Source organism: Papio anubis, chromosome 1, assembly GCF_008728515.1.
Source record: "Papio anubis isolate 15944 chromosome 1, Panubis1.0, whole genome shotgun sequence".
Classification (NCBI taxonomy): domain Eukaryota; kingdom Metazoa; phylum Chordata; class Mammalia; order Primates; family Cercopithecidae; genus Papio; species Papio anubis.
Window position 1 is genome coordinate 92,727,259 of NC_044976.1, and position 18,098 is coordinate 92,745,356.

At 44.3% G+C, this 18,098-nt stretch overlaps 1 protein-coding gene across 1 annotated transcript in view; it reads right to left on the reverse strand.

Annotated features, from left to right (window-relative positions):
* ABCA4 (ATP binding cassette subfamily A member 4) overlaps positions 1–18,098 on the reverse strand; it is a 128,400-nt gene that overhangs the window by 82,498 nt on the left and 27,804 nt on the right. Inside the window, exons 7-11 of the mRNA XM_021921000.2 lie at positions 8,591–8,680; positions 5,725–5,965; positions 4,572–4,711; positions 3,843–3,959; positions 2,958–3,155 (exon numbers count right to left, since the gene is read on the reverse strand). Of these exons, the coding sequence (XP_021776692.1) occupies positions 2,958–3,155; positions 3,843–3,959; positions 4,572–4,711; positions 5,725–5,965; positions 8,591–8,680 (786 nt within the window). The remainder of the gene's footprint in view (positions 1–2,957; positions 3,156–3,842; positions 3,960–4,571; positions 4,712–5,724; positions 5,966–8,590; positions 8,681–18,098) is intronic.

The following is an 18,098-nucleotide window of genomic DNA, read 5'->3' on the forward strand; positions in this document are numbered from 1 at the left end:
AACTATTGTGGAAGATAGTGTGGTGATTCCTCAAGGATCTAGAACCAGAAATACCATTTGACCTGGCAATCCCATAACTGGATATATAACCAAAGGAATATAAATCATTCTACTATAAAAATACATGCACATGTATGTTTACAATAGCAAAGACATGGAACCAACCCAAATGCCCATCAATGATAGGCTGCATAAGGAAAATGTGGTACATATACACTATAGAATACTATGCAGCCATAAAAAGGAATGAGATTGTGTCCTTTGCAGCGACATGGATGAAGGTGGAAGCCATCATTCTCAGCAAACTAACACAGGAGCAGAAAACCAAACACCACATGTTCTTGTTTGTAAGTGGGAACTGAACAATGAGAACACATGGACACAGGGAGGGGAATATCACACACCAGGGCCTGTTGGGGTGGGGTGGGGGGCTAGGGGAGGGAGAGCATTAGGACAAATAGCTAATGCATGTGGGTCTTAAAACCTAGATGATGGGTTGACAGGTGCAGCAAATCACTATGGCACACATATACCTATTTAACAAACCTACACATTCTGCACTTGTATCCCAGAACTTAAGGTAAAATAAAGAAAGAAAATTTAAAATTTTTAAAAAAGTCCTGTTTTATAGAAAGCATTCAAGGTCATTCTTGTCTTCAGACAAGTTGGTGATCACTTAGTAGTTGCCTGCAGTTTGGTGCTGCCGCCATGACTGGCACCTTCTGAAAGGCCACTGGGGAGCCTGTGCTGCCACTTCCAGAGTTTGGAGAGAGAGGGTCATACACTCTGGAAAATTGTGGTGGCACCAGGGCAACAGGAAGTCCTCAAGAGCACCAGGTGACAGATAGAGCTATGCTTTTCCTCGCTTATCCTCAGGACTTACAAGTCTGAGACAAGAGGGCATGCTCCCGAGGGCCCTTGAGTTTATTCCCTCTCCTATTGCTCACAGAAGCCCCTACCTTCCAACAGTTCTAGATGACACAGACCCAGATCTGGCCCATGGGCAAGAGTGATCTGCCCTTAGATGGAGTCATTTACTGGAAGTATGAGGGCAAGAATTTGAAAATGACTGAGATGTACTCCCTGATTCTAAATAACTCCCAGATTCTAAATAGCTGCCCAGCCAGAGATGGATATGTCAACAGCCAACTCTAATCTAGCTGGGAGAGGGGGCCGAGAGAGGTGTGAAGAGAGGGCCAGGAAGCACGGAGGAGTGAATGACTAAACCTCCGTCAAAGCAGAAGTGACATTTGAGAGCTGAGTGTTGAGTCTCAAAGAATGAATGAGTAGAAGCTCAGCAGATGAGGAAAGGGACAGTCATTTCAGGCGTTGGTAGACATACACTTTTCTACCTTGTGTTTCTTCTTTTGGGGAAATATCTTCCTCCACTTCACAGTAATCCTGCTCATAGTAATGGCCCTGCGGTGGGTAGCTGACCCAGGCCTCCCAGTCAGAGTACAGAGGGGTGGGTACAGGAGCCAGACTGACAGGGAAACTCTCTAGGAGCATGCTTCTGCTATGGGAAGGGGATTTTTGGTGTACAGATGACTGCTAAGGGCTGTAAGCAGGTAGGGCACCAGCAGAGGAGAGAGCTTGGCTAGGGCTGACGCTGAGCAGAGACGAGTAGAAAAGTGAGGTGGAAGGACACAGGGGCTCATGGTGGCTTCCAACTCTTGGATCCCCCTGAACTTCATTATTTATGTCCACCAATAAATGCTTTCTTTTTGTTTAAGCAAAAAGCTTGTGACCAAAAGTGCTCTAATAAATGAGCAATGAAAACAGCATTTGCAAAGGGTAGAATCCCAAGACTTCATGGAATGGGAATGCCTGTGGGCGTGAAAGGGCCAGGTAGCAGACTTGAGGGTGTGCAGTGAGCAAGGGCTGGGAAGGTGGGGAAGGACAGATTTGGAAGGGACCTATGTTATTTGGGGGTCAAATCATTAAGATTTTAAATCGGAGAGCAATGTAAGCAAGATTGCAGAACATAACTCTGGTGCCAGTGTAGAGAAATGCCTGGGCCAACAGAGGCTGGACCCTGGAGTCCAGGGAGGAAGCCTTTGGAATGGGCTGGTGCAGAGATGACAAAGCCTCTAGTCCTCAGAGAGCCTGGAATGCAAGAGGCAGAGCTGAGAGATATTTAGGAGGGAGAGGAGACAAAGCTTGGTAAGAGAAATCAGAAGGGCAGGCTCTGAACTCAGGCATCTCCAGAGCTGGATCCTGTTTGCTTCTCCTAATGGTCATGCAAGGATCTTATTTAACCTCTTTAAGCACTGGCTTCTTATCTGCAAATTGGCAATGACAATGGTGCAAGCCTCATGGAGCTGTGAGAATTAAATGAAGCAAATGTGTGTAAAAGCACTTGGCACAGTGCTTGGCATAAAGTTACACTCAGTAAGTGACAGCTGCTGTGTGGAGGGTGAAGAAGGAAAATTAGGGATGACCCTGAAATCCCTCGCTTGAGAATTTGGGCAAACACTGATGATGTTAGTTAGGATAGGAAATACAGGAGGAGGATATGTTTTATGGGCAAAGAGAACATACAGTTTTTGGAGGGGACGTGTTTAGGCTGATGTGCTTGTAGAACTTGGGGGCAGGAGCATCCTGCAAACAGTGGGACCGTGGGGTTAAGGGGACACTGGCCATAGATGGCCACTCAAGCAATGGCAGACAGGAGAGGGTTGAGGACAGACGCAGATGCTTAAAGGGGGCTACAGGAGGAGGAGCCCAGCATGAGAAGGTAGGAGATGTGAAGAAGAAACAGTTTTCAGCATAGATAAGTTTTAAGTATGGATAAGCTGTTAGAGAATGAGAACTGCACAGGGGATGTAGGGATTCTTGTTTCTTCAGTGGGGAAAATGAAAGCTTAAGTTCAAGACCACTTGACTTGCTAAGGGAGCTCTGGTCCCACTCATGGGGCTATCTTCAAGGGGCCCACTATGGGGCTTGCAGCCCCTTACCTCCAGGTATTTATTGACCAGGCGGAGGGTGCGATCAGTGATGTTAAATATGTCTCTCCAGTTCAAGTTGGCCATGTCGTCAGCCTGGCTCTCCCGAGGGCCCTTGTAGAGGAAGTTTAGGATGGCTTGAGCAGTAATACCTTCTTCACCAAGCTGCCTATTCAAAAAGTCTTTTACTGTTGGATTCCCCAGGATATCCTTGGGAAGAAGAAATACAGTCACTGCTTAGAAATTCCACAGGATCTTTGGTCTTGTTCTTCAGCCATTTCTAATTTTTAGTGATTGAGGGTAGAGAGTCTAAGGCTCCCTAAAGAGTGAGTGAGCTTGTTCCACTATGAGGCATACCTAGCTTTATCGCATTCCCCCAGTCCATGGGTCTCTAGAATAGAGGGAAGATGTGTAGGGGCAAAGGAGATGGGGGGCACTGAAAATGGTATATAAAAAGCTTTCTTTTGCTTATGGATATTTTTGTTTGCTTTTGAGTGTCCCTGCTATATAGAACTCTTGTCTTGGTTTTGCAAAGTTGAAAATGAGACCAGACAAACACACTCAATGATCTTTGGAGTTACAGAGCTGGCCTCTTGGGGAGATGCCTCTTTGAATTTGAGGCTCTTGAGTGAACTCATAAAAGCAGGAAACTCCAGGAAACCACTGGTCTTATGGCAGCTTTTAGACTTCTCCCAGAATTCAAGAAACATATTTCTCATCCAAAGTCAGTGACCCCACTTGGTGACTGCTTGGAATGAGGGCCTTTGGGGCCTGCTTGTATTTTGATCTAACTCCAATAGCGATTAACTCTTTGCTGGGAAAAGGAAACAAGTGGAACTTTCCTGCCCCCACCCTTTCCTCCTCCCCTCCCCTCCCCATCCTCCAACCCCCTCTTACTCTGATCATGTTCATCTGTGTGCTATTGTCAAAGAAGTACCAGATCTGGGGCCCTACTTCTTCCCACGCTTTGACCAACTTCCTAACGCGCTCCAGTTCTTCAAAAGTTGAGTTGGCCTAAAACCAGACAGAGATCGAGACAGAGACACGAACAGAGAGAAAAGTGAGAGAGAACTTTTGGTTGTGTCTTTTCTGCCCCTGTCACTTAGTGTTAGGGAAAGGCTTTTTAAGGAAGTGTTTTTATTTTCTCAGTCTATTGCCATTTCCCAGAACAATTCACCATCTCCCAACCTCCTGGGCTGACAGAATCTAATTTCTTAGTATCTCAGAAGTCCCTGTCATATTGATGGTATTATTTTCTCGGAACCTCCATCGTTACAGCTAGATTTGGACCCCCTGGGAGAAAATACTCTTCCTCCCTTCCTCCCTGTCTTTATCTGTTCTGAGTAGCCAGGATTCAGAGAACTGTGAACCCTTCCATTAGGGATATAATTCAAGCAGTGGGACAGAAAACCTCATTGTAGGCTGCAGTACAGAGGGGAGGGCCCAGGCAGGGGCACTGAAGCAAAGCATTCCAGCGATGACTGTGGATGGGGGAGGAAATGCAAGAGTCCACTTAGCAAAAAACAAACATGAGACGTGCTACCAGGAAGGCACATCACACACACACACACACACACACTTCTGGGAGGTCCAGGGTACACAGGGCGAGCCCAGCTGGGATCTTACATTCTTCAGTATCCTTCGTGCTGCAGGTGAATCAGGAGTGTACAGGATTTTTCCCATCAGCAAAGGCTTTGCCGCCCTCCAAGCGATTTTGGTTAAAGGATTTGACTCCAGGCTCTGGATCAATGCATTACAAAAGGATGCTGCCAGGAGAGAAGGGACAGATTTTACAGAAACTCCCCATTGCTTGTAACTCAACATAGTCATTAGTGTATCCACATCACATGTCTCATTCAACCCCATGCTGGAGGATTTGACGAATAACCTAAATTAATAGGCTGTACCCCACCAATAACAAGCTGATCATTAGTAGCAAAATGCCACAGTGCCTCTCAGTAATGGCCTCATCAGAGAAACAAAGGACGGGGCTTGCCTGTGGTTTATTCTGCTTTAGAAGAAGGAGGCTGAGAAGCCTGCCTCTGATTACTGCTAGGAACTGAGGTCTTTCTCAGATGAAAGGGACTGAGAAGCCAAACAAAGACCCCTACTTGGAATCTCAGCTTGAGCCTCCGTCATTTCCCTTCAATTAGCTGCTTAGCTGCTTTGTGGTGTGTAGCTATCTTAGAATCCTACTACTTTTGGCATGTCCCTTGCTGCCTCTTTTCAATTTTTAACTACAGGGGCACCCAGTTACATTTCTTCCCCACCCCACCCTCCTTTACCCCATAGAAGACAAAAAAAAAAAAAGTGAAAGTTGGGGAAGATGATTTGCCAGGAATTTGCCATTCGGAATGTAATTTAGTACTACACACATAGATTTTCACTGCAATGCGTTTGTAAAAGCATCCCACAGCCGTGTTTACTTGCCAGGGCCCTTCTGACCTGAGCTTTGCCTGCAACTCTGGGTTGCTTCCTTGCGGATCATTCTCTTCCTCCTGAACTTAGCCCTAGTTCAATTACATCAGTGGGAAATGGCCCCTCTGTTCCCTTTCCAAGTGGGCCTCAGTTCTTTCTGTGGTTCATGTCCAGAATTGCTTATAAGCAACGCCCCCTTTCTGCAAGGGAAAGTGGACTTTCTGGGAGAAGTCTCTTTGCCTAAGGCCACTCAACAAGACAAGATAGATGCAACCCCAGGTTTGGTTTCACCTGGAAGTGTTACACCATCAACTTAACCAACAACAGGGTCCAATTTATAAGCAGAACTCAGAAAACTTACTTGTTCTTCTGTCGTAAGAATAGATAGGATCCTTCCTTGTGGAGTCAATCCCTAGAAAGGCCTTATAGTTATTGTCTTCATACCAGTTGAAGGAGAGCACCCGAGAGCCGCCTCCCTCAGGGTAGCCACACAGGAGGTCAGACAGGATGCCCATCAGCTTTGTAAAGGTCTCTGGACCACCATTCTGCATGAGGGGCCTGGTCACCCACAGCAAGTCCTGCATACTCGGCCGACGGATAAACTGGGGCAAGGCAAAGGCTTCGGGTTATTTTAAGGCAGCCAGAGTCATAATCTACTGTGAGGCCAACGCTCCAAAGTTTGGGTTTGACTTCCACATTTAAAAGAAAACATCCATATTCTCAGCAATCCTTAATCCAGCTGCGAAAAACAAAAAACAAAACCTACAGCCATCTACTTAGGGACTAGGAGAATACTAGGATGAGCCTTAAAGAAAATCACAGAGTGGCCGGGCGCGGTGGTTCATGCCTGTAATCCCAGTACTTTGGGAGGCCGAGGCGGGTGGATCACGAGGTCAGGAGATCGAGACCATCCTGGCGAACGTGGTGAAACCCCGTCTCTACTAAAAACACAAAAAAATTAGCCGGGCGTGGTGGCAGACTTCTGTAGTCCCAGCTACTCAGGAGGCTGAGGCAGGAGAATGGCGTGAACCTAGAGGGTGGAGCTTGTAGTGAGCAGACATCGCGCTACTGCACTCCAGCCTGGGTGACAAAGCAAGACTCTGTCTCAAAACAACAACAACAGCAACAACAACAACAATCATAGAGTGACCCCTAGAGCACTGTAGTACAGCCTCTCCTCTTCCAGTGTCCTTTATTTGAATTCCTTGGGAATGTGTCCTTGGGCAAGCAGAAAATATTTTACTGTTAAGCCAGTTCTTGGGTTCTGTTGTCCCACCAAGATAGGGATACTGGGGAGAAAAGGGGGGAAATAAAATGACTGGGGAATGGTTCTGTTGTAGAAAGGCAAGATCAGAGCAAATTTCTTTGGCTAAATAGTCTAAAATTTAGTTTCTTATATTTGGAAAATAATCTTATTAGCTTAATTTTACCAATGAATTCTTCCATTTCCTTGAAATGTGTGGTTTGTGGTTTTCTTGTGTGTGTGTGTGCCTGTGTGTGTGTGCATGTGTGCATGTTTTAAAATTCTGCAAATATAGAACAGATGAAGTCTTCATTCCTAGAAAAACACTTTTTCAATTCTGTGCCAGCTAAGAGGAGGCTGATGGCCTTCTCTTCTCCATGTGGGCACCCGTGGGGCTTGCTGGCCTCATCCTTTGAGGGTAGATCTGTATTGTCAAGAACTCAGGAGAAGGCTGGTGGAGTTGCCAGTAGCTTGGCTTCCATAATGCCATTTGGCTTTGCTTTAGGGGAAAATACAAAATTAAAATAATGCTGCTTTTATTCCTAAAACATACCTTATTACTTGCTTTGCTTTCAGTGGTACTGGGGAATTTATAAAACCATTAGGATTCAATCAGTTGAGGCTGAAAATAGTTCCCCATTGCAATAAGCCATGTTTACCTGTCATCCCTCTCTTTGTCCACATGCCAACACTTGCCCGCTGAAACTGATGAGCCCGGGGAGAATCCACACAGTGAGTCATGCCTATAATCACCATCTATGCTTCAATAAAGTCAAAATCTCAAATTGCTTCAACAACAGTGAGGCTTATGACAATCTTGTAAGGGGTTATTACTATTATTATGTTGCTCATTTAGTCGAAGCACTCAGAGACGAAGGGGCTGTTCTCAGGTCAAATGATGTAATATCAATTAATATAAACTGGGCCTTCTGCTTTAACCCAGTTCACAAATGATTAGACTTGCTATCTAGACAGTCAAGAAGCCTTCTGGAACCCCTACTCAGAACTAAGGGTGTTGATATACCTTGGGGATTTTTTTACATTCTCTATCAATTTCAACCTTATTGTACTGATATGAATTTTTTTAATGCTGTGAAGAAAAGACTGTTGAACAGAGACTCTCACTGTAGCAGGTGAGCATTAGTACAACGGGCTCTTCTCTAACTTTCCCACACATCAGTGTGCATACTCGGCCCAGGTTGAGATGAGTTTTATAAAGACAGATTGCAACCATGCAATTTTCCAGGTTGGTGGAGCCCAAGTCAGCTGCGAATAATGAAGGGAGAAAAGTTTGGAAAAAAACCTGTTTCAACTTTTCCCTCCCTTTCGTAACACTCATCACCCTTGAAGAGAATTGCTTTTTTCCCATCTCTCTTTCCCATAGGGCCATAACCAAATCTGCTTGTTCGTCATCATTTCCCCAGCACCTCTCATTTGTTGCGTGGAAGAATCCATTTCTGTATGGGAGGGTACTTGTGCAACCTGATGTTAATTAAAATGTGCACATCTTTTTACAAAATGACACAAAAGTCAATTGTTTTCTTTATGATGAAATAAGCCAACATAGGTAAAACGCTTAGAAGAAGAGTGCCTGTAAGCTATAAAGGTGTATGCTATTATTATTGGCAGTATATGTTATTTGAATTTAAAGACTATAAGAGAATAATGAACCACTTCAGTACTGAAACGACGTAGATTCAACTGCAAGTCCTCTGGTGATATGTGCCACACCAGGCAAGTTGCTTATTGCCAGTGGCATTTCTTTTTTGATGTGAAATCAGAAGGGTGGTTCCTTTCTTTCTGCCTCTTACCTAAGAGCACAGATAATTTGGGATGTGAACGGGTGCTTTGAAATCGCTAGATGGAAAGATCAAATGTGCTTTTCCTTGAACAGGTTTGAAATACAATTAAATTATTTGGCATAAGAGGGGTAAATGGTAGAAAGACATAATGAAATTATAATTACTACCATCAGGCTACTCACCTCTTGAATTCTTGGTGACATATCAGATAATATTCCTCCCCAAGATCTCAGATTGATACCTTGAGAACGGCTGTCTAGGAGTGTGGGAAGCTGTAATTGACAGTAAAACAATTTTTAAAATATATATATGTTTGTAGGTATATACACACATAAGCACTATCTGATCTCCTATATGCTTGAAAACTCCCCTTCTCCTTCTTTCTGATCGCAGGACCTTTTCTGCAAGATTACTTTTAGAAACAAAACTCTTTTATTTAATAGACAAATTAAAGGCTCTCATGCCAAGTCTCCCTGCTGTGCTTGTCAATCACAGATAGTTTCATAGTTATATTAAATACTATCACTATTTCAAAGTGATTCTGATTGCTGTTTTAGCGACACCAAACAAGATTCCTAGAGGAAGGAAAACAGAGAGCAGCTGACAGAGTGTGAAGGAAGTGCTGAGGGCCTGGGGTGCCCATCTGTTCACCTCGGAGCTTTGTAGACACTGCAGTCTTCTCGTCACTGTTTACATCTGTCTTCCTTTGTGCCATTTTCAGACAGGTTGTGTCTCTTCCTTCATTCAACACTGCTCTCTCATGGAGGATTTGACCAGCTGCATCACCTTTATTTTAAAGCAGCTGCTGGCAGGCGTCAGAGAAGTTCCCTTGCAGATTCTCCAACTGCCAGCAGTGTTCAGGAAACCCCAGCCCATGCGGACTCAGCACTGCTCCTGCATTTGCCACCTCGGCAGGGGATATGGAAACCCCCAAGTGTGCTACCTCCAAGCCCCAGAGCCTGATGCGAACATCTGGTTTTCTGGAAACCAAGATCACGTCCTGTTTGACTTCATTCTTCGTGTTTCAAAACTGATGGAATCACTGATCCTAGAGGAGTCGTGTAGGACTGAGTTCGAAGTGTAAAGTCAGTGGTTTTCAAACTCAAGCGTGCTTCCTGAGTAGGCGTGAAGTGAGCACTGGGCATGCGCCTTTTAACGAGCTGGACTTGTAATTCTCCTCCAAGTTTCTGGGGACCAAAAGCCTCAGCTTTTTATTTGCCAGCATGGTTCTCCTAAATGATCACTGAGCTGATCTAACTTGCAGCAAAGCTGACAAACAGGTGGAGTTAGGCTTTGACCAGCCAGGTTCTCATATCTAGCTGTGTGTCTTTGCCCCTCTCCTCTCTGCTGTAGATGCAGAAGTCCTTGTATTCTTTTTGACCTTGAAACTCTAGAATAAATGTAGGTACACTCAGGAAGCATTCATATTTCAGGCTTATTTTCTAATTGTGAAATGAAAGGCTTTGTTAGGTATGAGAGCTACAAAGCAGATGGGTAGAATTTTCCAGAGGAAAGAACAGCTAAGCTGCTATTGACACTACACCACTGAGAAGCATCTCCCTTCCTTGACCGGAGCACTGGACCGAGGCATTGGTCTTGCCGGGAGTACTCTTCAAACTCCTTGGAAATAGCTTCAGTGGGTGCTGGGCAAAGCACTTTAATTTCTGTTTTTTCCATACAAGGGTGGGGCTGAGAAGAGTGGGTGGGAAGGGAGGAAGCAAGCCGGCAAAACTGTGTGTCAATAAGCAAGTTATCACTAAGTCCTGCCCATCCTCCCTCCTGTCTCCCCTGAGGTTATTAGAGATGAAAAGAGACCTGAGAGACATATCAGTAAAATGGCCACATGTGGATTTTGATTCCAATCTGAGCACACCAGCTGTAACAATTGAGGGAAAGTGGACACGGACTGGGTATTAGGTATTATTAAGACATTATGGTAAATTTTGTTGGGTATGATCATAGCATTGTGATTTTATTAAAACAAATAAGTTCTTATGTGTTAGAGATACATAGGGAAGTATACATGGTGAATTGATATATTGTCTGTGATTTGCTTCAAAAAAACTTTAGGAAAAAAAAGTGGAGAACAGTTAAAACAAGAACACCCAAATATTGATAATAGTTGAAGCTGGGTGATAGGTCCATGGGAGCTCATTATATTATTCACTCTACTTTGATACTTTTTTCCTATAATACAAAGTTTTAATAATAAAAAAAGATTTTAGTGTGTATGCAAAAATAAATTGTTGAGTGAGCAAATACTAAGGAAGTATCCTATCTTTTTTGTTCTTCCCCTCTAGGACTGCCTTTGTTCACTTCCCTTCTAGACTATTTCATCAAAATAGGCATAGAAAAAGAACTGGCCTTCTTGCCAGTCCCCTTGCCTCTAGTCCCTCTGTGTCTTCATATGGTGGAAGAAGCAAGCTGGCTTTCTGGGGTTTTACAAGGGCACTAATACCAGTCATGACCTAATCACCTCCCAAAGGCCCCACCTCATAATGCCATCATCTTGGGATGAGGATTTCAACATATGAATTTTGGGGAGGATGTAAACATTCAGATCATAGCATGCATCTCCTCTGCATTTTTAACATCCTGTTGCCTAAGAGTCCTAATAAATGAATAACATGAAGCATAAGAAAGACCACAAGAATAATGCACACACGAACCCATTCCATTAACCTTGCCTGGCACTGAGTGACTAGGCTGTGTCACAGTGACAAAGACTGATGCTTATCTATGCAATTTTGCTAAAAGTGATCATGCCTGGCCCAGTCTCCCATGTATACAGGGTGAGTCTATGGCACAATGGTAACCAAAAAGACACCAGGAGAAGTCACAGGCTGGGGTTTCTGGAGACGGTCTTTTGAAGTAGGCCCCTCTGCCCTTTGCCTGGCCCCTGCCTGCAACATGGATGGACTGGAGGAGGCAGCTCAGGTGTTTTGAGGTCACCTGATGACGAGCATACGCTGGGGATGAAGGAGGGAAACACAGAGCAGCCTGGGGTCTTGAGGAAACCTGTGGTGTTCCAAACCTCTCTTGGAGGACCCAGCACCAGACTGTGCATGGGGAGAAAAATGAAAGCCATTGCTTCTCTGACTTTTGTTACTCACAGCCAGGTGCAGTTTCTGAATGATAAAATCCCACATTTGACAAATACGTATTGAGTGTCTACTATTGTGCCAGGTGCTGGGGGCACAGCAATGAATGAAACAAGGTTCTCCCTTCATGCGGTTTACCTTCAAGAGTCTCCCTGAGGCTTCACCAGCCCTCCCATCACTGTTGTCATGCTGTGTATACGCCCAAGATTCTCCCACAGGAGAGAAAGAATCTACCTCTGACCCCTTATGTCTCCCTAACTACAGTCTATCCTCTCTCCTCCACCCTTCATTCCCGCATTCGTTTAAGCATAGTCCACATTCAGTGACTTCACTTCCTCACCAACACTTCCCTGGCTTCCACCCTCACCATCCTACTAAGATGCTACTAAGAACACCCCAGTTTTCTCCTGGTTTTTAAGTCTAATGGACATTTTTAGTTCTTGTCTTTTCAGACCTCTCTGCTTTTCTCAACATTTCTGATCATGTCCTTTTGCTCCCTGGTTGTCTGTGACACTGCTTTTGCCTGGTTTGCTTTGTTACTTCTCTGCCTTTCCCACCAGCAACTGTGCCTCTACCTTCCCCTAAAGTGCTGAGGTTCCCAAGGGCCTCCCTTCCTCCTCTCACTCTGCACACTCTCCGGATAGTCTCATTTCCTTTATCATCTAATCTCCTTCCTTTTTGTTGATGACTTCTAATCTGTACCTCCAACCCAGACCTCTCCCAAGAGCTTCAGACTTACATATCCAACTGTCTGCTGGGCATCTACCTACATCCAACATGTCCTGAACTGACCATATCGTCTTCCCCCAAACCAACTTCTGCACCTGTGTGCCCTTTCTGTTGCTGGCACCACTTTCTGTCTGGGAGTCATCACTGGTTCTTCCCATCTCATTGTCTAAACAATGTGGGGTAGGATGAGCCCTTAGATTGCAGAGGGTAACCAAGGGACATCTGAAAGGCTACTTTAGGAGGAAGCTGGTATCAAAGACTGGAATCCAAAGAGGTTGTGCAGAGAAAAAGCAACCAGGTCCTAGATAATAGGAAGGCATCTAAGAGGGGCTAGGAGCCCAGAGGCACAAACTAAGGAACAGCCACATTCATGTTTCCAGGGAGGCTGGGCATAAGTAATCAGTCACAAGCACCCATCAGTTTTGATTATTTCCTCTTCTTTCTGAATTTGTTGTCTGTCTTTCTCACTTGAGTGTGGGCAGGAGATTGCCCATGGCCATGTGGACAATCTTCTCTCCATCCCCTCTCCTTTACTTCCGCAGGCCCCAGGCACACTGTGATCTTGAAACTCCACCCCATATCACATGAACACTTTGAAAGCATCTGTGTCCATAGCTACTCATATCTCTCTCTTTCTATAGGTCTATGTCTATGTAGGTGTATTTTTCTAAAAGCTCTTAATTTTTACTTTTGAAATTATTTGACTTTGAATAACTTAATGATTTATCTGGTATAAGTTTTAAGCAATCATTGTGAATACTTAAAAATGTTTGTAAAGTGAGTTTTAATACTTAAAAATACTTTAAAATGTTTGTAAACCGTAAACTGGCTTTGAAATTTAACATTTTGTGAACATAGTAAATCCTCACTTAATTCATCCATAGATTATTGGAAACTGCAACTAAGTGAAATGGCTATAATGAAACCAATTTTACCACAGGTTAATCGATATAAACCAGAATTAAGTTTCTTTCTTTTCTTCCTTTCCTTTTTTTTTTTTGAGATGGAGTCTCACTCTGTTGCCTAGGCTGGAGTGCAGTGGCGCGATCTCTGCTCACCGCTCCGCCTCCCGGGTTCAAATGATTCTCCTGCTTCAGCCACCCAAGTAGCTAGGACTACAGGTGCCCACCACACCTGGCTAATTTTTGTATTTTTTAGTACAGACAGGGTTTTACCACGTTGGCCAGGCTGATCTTGAACTCCTGACCTCAAGTGATGCACCTGCCTCGGCCTCCCAAAATGCTGGGATTACAGCCGTGAGCCACGGCACTTGGCCCAAAATTAAGTTTCTATAGCTTGTTTCTGGTTACAATAAATCACCAAACTTCAAAATAAAGACTAAAATACTTCTAATATTAAATATTTAAATAAATGTGAACTATACATACATTTTTAAAGATTAATTAAAAAGTAAGATCATTATTTACCCAGTTATTTCAGTTCAGAGTCATGGGTGGCTGGATTCCATCCCAGCAGCTCAGGGCACAAGGTAGGAATCTAACCTGGACAGGATGCCCTCCCATGGCAGGGGCACTCACTCCCACACCCACACTCACTCACGTTGAGATCATGCAGAAACACCGTTGCCGCTAATGGGCACATCTTGGGGATGTGGGGGGAACAGGAGTACCTGGAGCTAACCCAAGCAGACAGGGGAAAGATATGCAAATCGCACGCTGACAGTGGCCCCGGCCAGGAATCAGTTTTGTTTTCTCTCATCAATGGTATAATAAAACTGTACTGAATGAAACTCAAGGGCCTTTTATCACTGAATTTAACAATGAAGTTGAATAACATTACCTTCCTTAAACATTCACTTAATATTCATTCATTATAATTCTAAAGTGCCTTCATTTTCTTTTGGAGCCAATTAAAAAAAAAAAAAAAACTTCAAATCTCAAATAGTTTTGTAGGCTTCTGTAAAGCCTGCAGTCCTTAGCCACTAGTCCTATCACTCTGGGGACTAATGGATCAAAATGACCAGCCCACCCCATCTCACCCCATTCTCACTCTACCCCTACTGGCCAGAGTCAACTCATTTCAAACTACCTCACCTTCTCCAGAAAGCCTTCTTCCCCCATCACCATGCTCTTCCAGCTTTCCTTCCCCATGGGTTAGGTGCCCCTCCTAGCTATTCCTGTCTTTCTCAGTGCATTTATTTATCACTTTTATTTTGATTTGCTGTTATTTTTTAATGTATCTGTCTCTCCACTAGACTATCAAGCATAGGAATAGGTTTTATTTTGTGTGTCTTTTATCTTCAGGCATGGTACACAGTAGGTGCTCAATAATATGTGTTGTGGTAATTAATGAGTAAATAAACTATAACAGAGTAGGAAAGAGACCGTGTCTATTGAGGTTTCAGTTTCCATGAGGGATGTATCTAGCAGGCATCATGGTGACTTACAGGGAGGGAGCAGTCAGTTTCACCTGGGGATGGGAAAGTGACACTTGAGTTAAGGTTTGTAAAGAGACAAACTGATGGCTGTGAGAGTGAAGACAGTGTCTGTGAGTAAAAGGGGAGGGCCCAGGAATTCCAGGTGGAGAAAGGAATGCGAGGAGAGTCAGCAAGAGAGTGCTTAGAGAGACAGCCAGATAAGAGCAAGACCAGGAATTTGGGGAAAAGGGAACAGAGAAACAATAGCTTGAGTGCATTTTTGTGTGGCTAATACTCTTTTTTCCATCTTGTTAATAATTTAATAACATTCATTCACCGAATAGTTACTAAGCTCCAGCTATGTGCCTAGTGCTACAGCTACAATTTCCTTCCCAGCTCTTTTTAGTGGGAATGGTAAATGATGAGGGTCCAGTCCTCACACCTTACATCTCTGAATATTGCCTGGTCCCGAGGGAGCCCTCCATATGTACCTGTTCACAGTTACCTGACTGAGGTTGCCATAAATCATAAAATAACTTTCCCAGGGCTCTCCTCTTCTTTGGGTTCCCCCTCCCCGATTATCTATTCAAATTCACATGAATTGTTTCTGTCAAAGAACAGGAAGAGACTGTAAGTTTAGTTGGAATGGAACTGTGAAACTATTTCTGGAAAAAAAGGTCACAGATCAAAATGACAAACATCACACACACACACACACACACACACACACACACACACACACTTCCTATGCCAAACAAGTTCTCTTAATTTTCCAAGTAAAAAATAACTCTTCCATGTCACACATCACAACTGACCAAGCACTGCCAACCCAAGTTCAAGGTCAGACTAGACCTCTTAAGGAAGATAAGGCTGTGAAGGGATCTGCCTCTATTAACTGAGGTCAGTCTAAGGGGCCCTTAGGCCTTGATCCTGTGCTTAAGAAATTGATACAAGGTCCTAGGCAGCAGCCAAGAAGATTCTGGCCCTAAGAGGCCTCTGCTTGGGTTGTCTGGGATCAAAACCATGTCTCTCCTTTGGGACTGTGTAATATTTTTTCTTAAGGTAGAACAGACACGTTTATCATCTCCTAAAAAGTCTTGTTTGCATAGTATTTCTGATGCTTTGGATCAAATGTGTTCATCAAACAGACGTCACTCTACCAGCATATGACATTGAATGTTTTGTTGTTTTACTTTCTGTGATTCAAAGAAGACAATCTGGAAACAGTATTAATTTCTAAGTTGAGGATATACCTAACACAAGGGTAAATAAGTAGCCTCAGACACTCAATAAGTGTCTTTCTGGGGCAGACATGGCCTCTGGGGGCCATGGAAGGTTCTGAAGGGAGGGATGAGCTGCAGTCTTGAAGGCATGCAGACCAGAGGTGAAAAGCAGTTGAAGCAGTGGACAGAAGTGTGTGCTGCTGTGTTCAGTCCTGGGCTGAGCTACAGGAAACCCACATTTATCCGGGAGGGAAGTTGTTGCTAGGCAACTGGGAGAATGTGGATTTGAAGCATGTTTCTTGCAACCTGACAGTTGTTAAGCATCAAATGAAAAGGGAGGAAGCCGGCTTCAGTGGAGAGGGGGCAACCAGGAGGGGACACCCCGAGCACTAGGAAATGCGTCATCAGTGGAGAATTCAGACTCAATCACTGGGGGGTTGGGGGACATGCCAAACTGTCTCTACCAGGAGGTCACAGAGACACACAGTCTCCCAGAATGAGAAGGAACTGAGAGTCTCAACTAGAGGGTGGGCTCTCGGGTATGTGAACAGACAAGTTATGGGACTCTCTGTGGCTCAACAGAAACTAGGTCTTTTTCTGTCCGTCCCAGTATCTGTGGTTAATGAAAGCAAAACTGAGCTTGGAATCTAGGGGCAGCCAAAAGGTCACTCCATGAGACAGACCTTCTCCTGGTCTGGGGGGGTCTGAAGAAGGAGAAATGGGGAACAAAGGGCCTCTCAAAAGAGGCTGTGTTCTTGCTTTCATAAGAGCAAAATGCTTTTTGTTCAAAGTGTTTTTCCATCTTTTCTCTAATGTGAATTTCATTATTATTCCATGAGCTATGTAGGACAAGTCTTATTTTCTCGATTTTACACATGTGAGGCTAAGATTTCCTTTAAATGGCAGCAAGTTAGGAGCCAACATAGAGCCAGAGCCCAGTCTCTCAGACACTAAGAGATGCCTGTATGCCCCAGCAGCTGCCCAGGCCTGTGGTCCTCACGCCATTGGATCCTGTGCTCAGGGGCAGGGAGGATGCTGAAGAGGGCAGGGAGGATGCTGATTACTTCATAAACAAAGTTAAGGAAGAATCTGTGTATATTGAGACCTCTTCGTAAAGGATGCATATTAGAGGTAGGTAGAAAAACATTTTATGTAAAGGCTATTAACCTGGGGTCTGGCTTCAGCTGCTCCATGAGCCCCATCCTGTGTGTCCACGTGAACTGGGGTTTCTTTAGGGAACAGGTCTAGAGCTGTAGTCAGATTCTCGAAGGTAATCCTAATCCATAAGAAAGGTTAAGAGCTACTGTTCTGTAGAGATAAAACATATCAGAAGCCAAAACCCTTCTTAAAACCAACTGACCCTGGAGAGAACCTGACGCCTCACACATTGGGGCACACATTGGAGGCGCCCAGTGCGTATTTACTGAACAAAGGCCAGGACCCCAGGACTCATTATCCTCAATGGCAGCCTTCCCAGGGGCCTGCTGTTGTCTTAAGTGACTTCAGTTTTGACCTCTCAGTATTTCTTTCTTTGTAAATCCATAAAAGCAACATCTGATCTGTCATGAAAATAAGCCCTGGCCTACTGCCTGCCTAGAGCTGAAAAGACATCAAGGCAAGCAAGTGACAATCGAGCCAATAGGTTCAATGTGCACGAAGGGGCCTCTCTTTTATTTCATTTTTATTTCTTCTTTGTTGAAATCCGTTCACCCAGAGGATATTTTGATTGTAATAGGTACAGATTTTTGTAGATGCAGGCAGAAAAAATACTAATGCTATGAATCAAATATACTTCCTGTGACTTGAATATTTTCATAAAACCCCAAAACAACAACAACAAAAACCTTCCTGACTTAGTTTTGTTTCCTCCCAACAGCCCTGCTGTTTCCCGGTACTGGCACTCGGGCATCACTCCTTTCTCTTCTCCCCTCCCAAAACCCTCACGGAGAAGTGGGAAAAATTGGAAAGATAGAGGAAGTCATGCAGTCACATCATTAGTGGGACCTCACTGTGAAATCCTGTAGATGTGGGGGTTTCCCAGATACTTGACACAGCAATATCCATCCGAAAATTGAAATGCATAGTTGAAAATTTAACAAACTGCAACGAATGACCCAGGAGAGCAGCAACTGGCAGCTCTCACTGGGCAAGGGGCGGTCCACCCATGCCTCTCCCCAGTGACTCAGGAATTCAGGGAGCAGAGCCGAGAACTAAACAGGACATTGATAGGCGCATGTAGTCGGAACCCCAAGATTGGGCC